At 35.1% G+C, this 10,225-nt stretch overlaps 1 protein-coding gene across 1 annotated transcript; it reads left to right on the plus strand.

The window, feature by feature from the left end:
• Nucleotides 1–4,256: 4,256 nt before the first annotated feature.
• Nucleotides 4,257–5,186, plus strand: TAS2R10 (taste 2 receptor member 10). The gene has a single exon (XM_066361168.1). The coding sequence runs from the start codon at nt 4,257–4,259 to the stop codon at nt 5,184–5,186; it is 930 nt and encodes a 309-aa protein (XP_066217265.1).
• The last annotated feature ends 5,039 nt before the right edge of the window (nt 5,187–10,225 follow it).

Genomic DNA, 10,225 nt, shown 5'->3' on the forward strand with positions numbered 1-10,225 from the left:
TGTCCGTCAGTGGACGAGTGGATTAAAAAGCTGTGGTACATATATACCATGGAATACTATGGGGCCATGAAAAAGAAGGAAATATTACCTTTTGCAACAACATGGATGAACCTGGAAACTATTATGTTAAGTGAAATAAGCCAGGCAGAGAAAGAAAAATATCATATGGCCTCACTCATTTGAGGAATCCAGTGAACAATGGGAACTGAGGAACTGAATTGAGACAGAGAAGGGATCAAAGGAACAGAGGAAGAGAGAACAGAGGGAAATGGAATGATCGGATGGGATAAACCTGAAGGGAAGCGGGGAGGGTGTTGTGGGGAGGGGAACAAGGGAGATGTTGAGGGGAATAAGGGGAGGGGTGATGTATTCAGGGTGACCCTAGAATCTATGTAAACACAATTAATCAAATAAAAAAAATGTAAGGTATATATTGCAAAATAATGACTACAATAAAAATCAGTTAACATCTCCATTCTTTCACATAGTAACTTTGTGCGGTAATAACATTTTCAGATCTACTCTCTAAGCCACTTGTAAGTATAGAGTACAGTTTTGTTACCTATAGTCATCATGCTGTATTTTAGATTACCAGAACTTAACCATCTTGTAGCTGAGAGTTTGTACTTCTTTATTAACATCTCTCTACACCCCTCCATCCTTTAGCCCCTAGAAACTACCATTCACTCTCTAGTTCGATGAGTTTGGCTGTTTTAGATTTCATATAGAAGTGAGAATGTACAGTATTTGATTTTCTCTGGCTGACTTATTTTACTTAGAATAATGTTCTCAAGGTTTAGCCATGTTATTGCAAAAGGCCAGATTTCCTTCTTTCTGATGAATGAATGAATGAATGAATGAATGAATAATATTCCATTTTACACACACACACACACACACACACACACACACACACACACACACACACACACCACATCTATATCATTCATTGGTGACAGACACTTAGGTTGTTTCTATTGTGAATAATGCTGCAATGAACATGGGGTACAGATATCTCTTCTAGGCAGTGTTTTCATTTCCTTTGTACAAATACCCAGAAGTAGGATTGTTGGATCATATGGTAGTTTCATATTTAAAATTTTGAGAAGCCTCCATACTATTTTCCATGATAGCTGTACCAATTTACATTTCCACCAACAGTGCACAAGGATTCTTCTTTCTCTATATCAGGGGTAGTCAACCTTTTTATACCTACCGCCCACTTTTGTATCTCTGTTAGTAGTAAAATTTTCTGACCACCTACCTGTTCCATAGTAATGGTGATTTATAAAGTAGGGAAGTAACTTTACTTTATAAAATTCATAAAGCAGAGTTATAGCAAGTTAAAGCATATAATAATAATTACTTACCAAGTACTTTATGTCGTATTTTTGATAAGTTTGGCAGAATAAATCTTTATAAAACAACTTACTATAGTTAAATCTATCTTTTTATTTGTACTTTGGTTGCTCCACTACCACCCACCATGAAAGCTGGAACACCCACTAGTGGGCGGTAGGGACCAGGTTGACTACCACTGCTCTCTCTGCATCCTCACCAGCTTTCGTTATCTTGGTCTTTTGGTAATAGTCATTCTAACAAATGTAAGGTGATGCCTTATCGTGGTTTTGATTTGTATTTTGTTAATAATTAGTGATGCTACAGAATTTTATTTCTTTGTAGTTAGGGAACATACTGTGAAAGGTTTTATTTAACATTTGTGGGACTTTCTTTAAGCCTTATACATGGTCAATTTTGGTAAAAAGTAGTTTATGTGTACTTAAAAGGATATGTATTATTTTATTGTTGGATATATCAAGTGTGTTAATTGTGTTGTTCAGATCTCTAATTTTATTGATTTTAGGTCTAGATACATTAAGAGCTGTTGAGTTATATGTGTTAAAGTCTTTCATATGATTATAGATTTGCTTTTTTTTCTTCTTAGTTCTATAAATGTTTGCTAGATTATTTGGTGCATAAGCTATTTTATGCAATACATTCCTGCTGAATTGAGCATTTTATTTATAAAACACCCTTCCTCATTTTTCTCTACTATTGCTTCTTGCCTTAAGCCTACTTGATACGATACTATTATAACTATACTAGATTTATTTGGGGTAATATTTGCATAGTCTATTCTTCTGTAATTTTAATTCCAAGCTTTGTGTGTCTTTATATTTAAATGATATTTCCTATAACATGTATGTTGTTGGAGTTTTAAAATCCTGGCTGTCAGTATTAACTTTTTTACTTGAAGTATTTAGTCTACTTTTATTGAGTATAATTGTATTTTCCATTTCTACAAGTTTTGTCTCCAAAGTTCTCATTTCTTTTTCTGATCGTCTCTTACTGCTATTCCTCTCTAAAATTACACTGTTTACTTTTTATTTAGGTTTTTTTTTTTTTTTGTATTTTTCTGAAACTGGAAACGGGGAGAGACAGTCAGACAGACTCCCGCATGCGCCCGACATCGAACCTGGGTCCCCCGCACGCCAGGCCGACGATCTACCACTGAGCCAACCAGCCAGGGCCCACTGTTTACTTTTTAAAAGCAGTTCATGCCCTGGCCAGTTTGCTCAGTGACAGAGTACACCTACACCTGTAGTGTAGATGTTCCAGGTTCGATTGCCAGTCAAGGCACATAGGAGAAGCACCAATCTGCTTCTCTGCCCTTCCCCTCTCACTTCTGTCTCTCTGTCTTTCTGTGTCTCTTCCTCTCTTGTAGCCATGGTTCAACTGAAGAGAGTTGGCTACAAGCACTGAGGATGGCTCCATGGCCTCTGCCTCAGGCACTAAGAAGAGCTTGGTTGTAGAGCAATGAAGCAATGCCCCAGATAGGCTGAGCATTGCCCCCTAGTGGGCTTGCTGGGTGGATCCCCATCAGGGCTCATGGTAAAATCTGTTTCTGCCTCCCCTCCTCTCACTGAAAAAAAGGGAAGGGGAAGTGGTTCATACACAGCCGTTACATCCACAGATATTTTTATCTGGCAATGTCAATATTAACAGTCCATGTGAAGTTTTGTTTATGTTTGTTTTGCCTTGCTGACCATCATTCATAGTCTGTGTCTATATTTGATGATATTTCATTGTGAAGTTATTGTCTGATTTTATTCATAGGAGTTATGACAATACAAATTGAAAAATTTCTTTTCTTGGAAAGTTTATTCTTTTTAAAAATGAAGATAGTAATAATACCTATTTTAAAGGTTTGGTGAAATGAGGAAATAACCATGACGTGCTTAGCACAGTGCTAGAAACATAATAAGGCTCAATATGTGTTAGATTTATTACTATTACTTTTTAATTTTTTAAATTTAAATTTTGGACACCCTATTGATTTAAGTGATTTTTTTGCCTCCTCCTTTAAATGTAAATAGCATGAATCACACAAGTTTTGAGGTTCTATCTACTATTACATTCATTGCATTCCTTCAGTGTCTAAAAGAGAGTTTGATATACTCAGTCACTCAGTGAAATACTTGTTGAATAAATGAATGGATGGATACCATTAAAGTGAGATATACTAAATAAAGGGATTATTATTTCTAAGAGCCTTTCATGTCAAGTGTAGTCAACATAGTCTACATTCATGAATAGAGTAGCTATGGGTATAAAAACACAGTGACAATTATGGAAGATAAATATTTGTGAAATTTTCTATACCTAGTCAAGCTTAAATTTTAATTAAAAATTAAAAGGTAAAATGTATTGAATATTTTGGCAAAATGGTGTCTAGTACCTACCTTAACACAAACTGCCAATTGTTCAGTGTTTCTATGTAACTGAGCCACAATCTATTGTCCTCTTTATATTATAACTTGAAGGGTACCCTGCCTGAATTAACACAACCTAAATGATAATGTTAATGTTGATATTGAAAAAGATTTAAAAATTCAATATTTTGTCCCTGTTGCATTTTGTGTGTTAGAGACATGTGTTTGGTACTCCAGCTGCACAATTCAGGTTAACAAATGCAAAATAATCCCCGTAGGACAAGTAAAATCCATGCAACAAACTTTCATTTGCATGTTAACAAATTGTAGGTAGGCATTCAGGCTTGATATACATATTCTAGACTAGCTAAAATCTCTGTGAAGATTTTTCAGATTACATCAAAGGGCATTACCTGGGGCACTTTTAAATCTTTACATAAAAAAAGAAAAGAGAATCATTCTTCCATCAAGCAGCCAATACCTTATCCTGCAGCAGGTAATCTAAAATATATGTAACAGAAACAATACTAGGACTTGGCAGATATGCTAAGTATAGTGGAAAGCTTCTTCATTTTTATAGCAATTAGTGAATCAATATTGGGGATTTTGGGGAATGGATTTATTGGACTTGTAAACTGCATGGACTGTGTCAAGAACAAGAAGTTTTCTGTAATTGGCTTACTTCTCATTGGCTTATCTACTTCGAGAATTTTTCTGATATGGTTAATAATGACAGATGGATTTGTAAAGATATTCTCTCCACATATGTACAACTCTGGAAAACTAATCGAATATATTACTTACTTATGGGTAATTATTAATCACTCAAGTATCTGGTTTGCCAGCAGCCTCAGCATCTTTTATTTCCTGAAGATAGCCAATTTTTCTCACCGCATTTTCCTCTGGTTGAAGCGTAGAATCAATAGGGTAATTTTCCTTCTGATGGGATTGTTGCTTGTTTCATGGTTATTTATTTTCCCACAAATTGTGATGATTGTTAATGATACTAAAATGAAGAATAGAAATAAAACCGAGCCCCTTTACATGGCTAAAAGTGACTACTTGACTTTCCAGTTTTTTCTCAATATAGGAGTCATTTTCCTCTTTACACTGTCTCTGATTGCATGTTTCTTGTTAATCATTTCCCTTTGGAGACACAGCAGGCACATGCAGTCGAATGTCCTAGGCCTCAGAGATCCCAGCACAGAAGCACATGTGAAAGCAGTGAAAGTTTTGGTATCTTTTATCATCCTCTTTATCTTGTATTTTATAGGCCTTGCCATAGAAATATCATGTTTTACTGTGCCAGAAAACAAATTGCTGTTTATTTTCGGTGTGACCACCGCAGCCATCTATCCCTGGGGTCACTCACTGATCCTAATTCTAGGAAACAACAAGCTAAAGCAAGCTTCTTTGAAGGTGCTACAGCCTTTAATGTGCTGTTGGAAAGAGAAACCTCTCAGAACTCCATAAAAAGGCATGGGGAGAAATGGATGCTCTGTGAGAATAATCCAGTGAGGAAACGCCGGAAGGTATTTCCCTTGCACCACATTCTTGCATCAGTTTTGTGTTATAGAACATCACTAAAATCTTCTGTAATTATTTTGATGACATTTTAGGAAATTGCATCCTTCAAGGAGATTGTAATCCCACATGCCAAATCCGTGACTCAGTCAGCTTCCCTCCCTACCCTGCAACTTCTTCCCACACATCTCCCAGCGTGGAGACTCTTCACATACAGATGACAGTGGTGGGAAAAAGCATCTGAAACCAGACTTTTTTAAAAGTGTGTTGGGGGGGGGGGGCAGACAGGGACAGACACGAAGGGAGAGAGATGGGAAGCATCACATCAACTCATAGTTGCAGCACCTTAATTGTTCACTGACTGCTTTTTCATATGTGCCTGGACTGGGAGGCTCCAGCTGACCAGTGACTCCTTGCTCAAGCCAGTGACCTTGGACTGAAGCCACCAAATTTGGGCTTCAAGCCAGCGACCTTTGGGCTCAAGCCAGAGACGATGGGGTCATGTCTATGATCCCGCACTCAAGCCAGCAACCTCATATTCAAGCTGGTGAGCCCAAAATCAAGCCGGCGACCTTGGTGTGAAAACAGACTTTTGATAGTATTTTCCCTGATTTCCCTGAAGCACTGGCACCCTTTCATCAAGAAAGTCCAAAGACAAGAAACGAAACTAAAGAAACTGAAGATAAAGCTTGACAAAACTAAAGAAACTGAAGTGACAGAGTTATAGGTGCTTCTTTTGAGTTTGCAATTTTAATTCTTTAAAAGATTAGTTTCATTTTCACTGTTTAAAACTTAATGTCCTTTCTTTTTTTAAAAAAAAATATTGCAATGTGATGTGGTAGCAGTAGTCACACTAGCAGATGCAGTTCTGTGAAAAACAGATCAGGAAACGAGTCTATATGGGAGAAAGGGGATCAGAGCACTGATAAAATCAGGTTTTATATTCTTCAAATCCACTCATTTGATATGAAACTAAATCCTGAACCAATTCGAGTTCAGTAAAGATTCTGCTAGAAGTACAGACCCAAAGGACTCCATGTGGTCAGTGAGTTATGCCAAGGACATAAACTGGCCCAGGAAAGAATCAGTATGAAAGATGAACTGTACTGTTCTAGGAGTTCTTATACACATATAACTTTACACACAAACTTGCTCTCACAGACATATTTCAAATGCTGGTTTTTAAACTGAATATTTATATCTAACCCAAGATGTGAACTGAGTGACTTATTTTGGCAACTTGCAAAAGTGCATTGCCTTTTACTTATAGCCTGAAGCTGAAAGATTTCTAAATATAAAGGCTTAATTCATTCAATAAATATTTCTGAACACTAAATCTGTTAGGTGCTTAGAATATAATACTAAACAAGATCCCACTATAGTGGATAAGATATTCTAGTAGAAAAACAAATTTAAAAAAATAACAAATGATTACATTTTGTTTGGGGAGAGAAAAACTAAAAGATGCTAAGCAAATAACCTGGCTTGGTCCTGCAGGTAAGCACAATGTTACTGAGGTTGAGATAATTTAGTCTGAGATCTGAAAAGTGCGCAAGAGCAAGGTGGGCAGAGCATGATGGATTTGGGGCATTTGTGTGATCTTGAAGCAAGGTGTATACAGCATTCCAAGGAACTAAAAATTCCAGTATGACTACATATGTATATGAAGTATTCTAAATAATTTGAAGGGAAACTCCAATAAGGAAGAATTTCATAAATTCCTTCCAGAATTGATAAAGTGCCCTGCAGAAATAGAAACTAATATTTCAGTGGTAAAAAAAAAAAAAAAAAAAAATCTATTCTCTCCCAATCTTGAAATTATTCAAGGTTATTTTGTCTAATGTCATTGCTTTGATCACAAAAACATCTTTTTAATTTTCATTTATTTGATTACTAGTGAGGTTAAGCATTTTACAGAGTTATTAACAAATGGTGTAAATTTTTTGGAAATTGTTCATTTGTTTTCCTTTTATTTTTTTCATGCCTACTTACCATTTTTGTGACACTTTACATATTAACATCACGCCATATATGTATTATGATCTTTATCTTAATTTGAACTTTTGTACATAACAGTTTATGGTGTTTGGGAGAAATAGGTGGTAATTTATATGAACTGAAATATACATGTTTTCCTTTATGATTTCTTCTACTGTTACTTTTGCAAATTTTGGCTTATTGTTTATTGTTACAAGTTTGCTTTATCAATAAGTCCATTTTTTTCCTGATAAAATAATATAGTTTATTGTACCAAAAATTTAAAAATAGAAAAAGGCCTGAAGGAGTTATGTGTATTTGTAACACTCAACTATTAACATGTTTCCTCACTGATTTCAAGATAAGTTGCAAGAAGACTGATATAGGTAGGCATGTCACTTAAAACTTTGTTTTCACTACATTTATATATAAGCTGGATGGGTAGGTCCCTTATCTGTGGACAGTAAAATTATAGATTTTTATTTTCTTCTTTTAGTTTCTGTGAATGTCTAAACTTTTTAAAATTTATTCAATAATCAGGGAAATGAAATTAAATAAAAGACAAGATACATGAATGAAACTGTTGGGTTAACTTTCCCTGAAAAAAGAGGAAATCAGAATTCCTCAACATTTTCATAAACTGTATAATGACTAATTCTAATGCCTGCTGGTCTAATGTCTATGTTTATTTAACTTATTATTTGTACTTACTCTTGATTATGACTCCTGGTCATCATATATTTTGTAATTATATTTTAAACTCAGTTTCATTAAACTTTATCTATAAAAGTTCTTTGAGGTCAAGTTTACAGTGGACTTTGCCAAAAAGGGTTTAACATTGTTTGTGATGTTGACTGGGAACCCCACCAGTCCTAGATGTCTTTAAATTAAATTTTCAGTTTGTAATTTTACTGCAAAGGTAGTGAAGGCTACCTAGGTAACACAAATTCTGGCCCTAAATATATATGTGTGCAAGGCTATGATTAGAAATTCTTAAAACAGGTCTCCTTTACATTATTCCTTTAATTCAATGTAATGGTTGAGAGCAGGTACCCCTAATTTTTACCTTTTTGCTGGGCATATATTACTTTCTTGTTGCCCTTTAAGGAATTGTCTTTCAGGGTTCTAGTTTATTGGTAGTATCTAATTTCATTTCCAGTCTTGGAGAGACTCAAGCTAGGTACTTCATCCTACAAGCACATGGTCTTTCAAAACATACCTTCTAGCTTAAAAGGAAGTTGGAAATGTCCCAAAGGTTCTATTTTCAGCACTTCTTTTCTTTCTCAAAATTCTCACTTTCCCACCATTTTTGGCATCTGAGGATTTTTAAAATCTTACCTGACAACTGAGCCCTGAACTTAAAGACTTGTTTTTTCATATTTTGAAATGGAGGGATTTCTCCAGATATATGGTTTGCCAGATTCTTAACTGCAAAAGTTGTTTTTTTCCCCTAGCTTCTTTTCAGTCTTTATTTTTTTAGTATAGGTATTCAAAACTGTATAATTTCTGCCTAAATGTTGATTTGAACACATTACATAATGTTGACACATAGTTCTTATGTTGTCATTCAGCTAAAAGAATTTAAAAATATATTTTGTAATTTTCTAATTATATAATATATATAAAAGCAAATTTTTGTGTTGAAATTTTATTTTATTTGTTAGCTCAGACAACATATTTGTATGATAGCTTAGATAAGAATTATATGGCTTAATATATAATCTATTTTTGTGAATAATTCATGTTTTCTTGAAAGAAGTTTAATGATGTTAAAGTCAAATTTATATATGTTAGATAAACCATATTAATAATAGTTCATCTCCCTGTTTATTATATGAAAATATCAAATAGATAATTAATAAATATACATTCATAATTACTTGTTTCTGCTCATAATTTTTTCCTTTGTAACTGCATCTAACTTGAAGTAATATTGACAATTATATGTGATTTGCTGGTCATTAGTTTTATTTTATTATTATTATTTTCTTTACTGATACTAAAAAAAACCTTTTTGTCACTCATGCAGGTTTTTGCTTTAAATTTGATTTTGTCCATGTTAAAAATCACTAGTTTTGTTACTTTGCTTCATTTTTTATTGTTCTGTATTTTCCATCTGTGTATTTCTCACTTTTCTACATCTTTCATTTATTGTCTCCTATAAGAAACAAATGCTTGAGTTTTGATTCTTCATAATCATTGAGTAAATGTTTTTATACTATTGTAATCTCACTTTTTTTATCTTCATATTTCTTTTTCTATTTTTTATGCTTTCTTCTAGTTTCTTCTACTTTTCTATCTTCTACTGATAACAATTAAATATTTCAATAGACATGGATTTCTTTGAAACACTGTGTACTTTTATTTTATCCACTTAAAAACATTATTCTGAGGAACTCAGTCTTCACCAGACTAGCAAACTACTCCACTGTACAAGAAAGTTTAGGACTCTGAGCTCAAATGAACAAGGTAAAGTGGACTATTAGAAAAATGAATTGGAGGCTCTGGCCGGTTGGCTCAGCAGTAGAGTGTCGGCCTGGCATGCAGGAGTCCCGGGTTCGATTCCCGGCCAGGGCACACAGGGGAAGCGCCCATCTGCTTCTCTACCCCTCCCCCTTTCCTTCCTCTCTCTCTCTCTCTCTCTCTCTCTCTTCCCCTCCGGCAGCCAAGGCTCCATTGGAGCAAAGATGGCCCGGGCACTGGGGATGGCTCTGTGGCCTTTGCCTCAGGTGCTAGAATGGCTCTGGATGCAACAGAGCGATGCCTCAGAGGGGCAGAGCATCGCCTCCTGCTGGGCATGCCGGGTGGATCCCAGTTGGGCGCATCCCAGTCGGGCGCACGCAGGAGTCTGACTGCCTCCCCGTTTCCAGCTTTGGAAAAATGAAAAAAAAAAAAAAAAAAAGAAAGAAAGAAATGGAATGTAAGGTTTTTGCTGATCATTTACTGTGAAGTCAGTGACTATTTAAAATGAATTGTCTAATTCAAAAACAAATAACCTAAGGAAATTATTC

This window comes from Saccopteryx leptura, chromosome 1 (genome assembly GCF_036850995.1).
Source record: "Saccopteryx leptura isolate mSacLep1 chromosome 1, mSacLep1_pri_phased_curated, whole genome shotgun sequence".
Classification (NCBI taxonomy): Eukaryota; Metazoa; Chordata; class Mammalia; order Chiroptera; family Emballonuridae; genus Saccopteryx; species Saccopteryx leptura.

Excerpts from the sequence above, each read along its gene's own strand:
- TAS2R10 (XM_066361168.1), top strand. The coding sequence starts at position 4,257 with ATGCTAAGTATAGTGGAAAGCTTCTTCATTTTTATAGCAATTAGTGAA.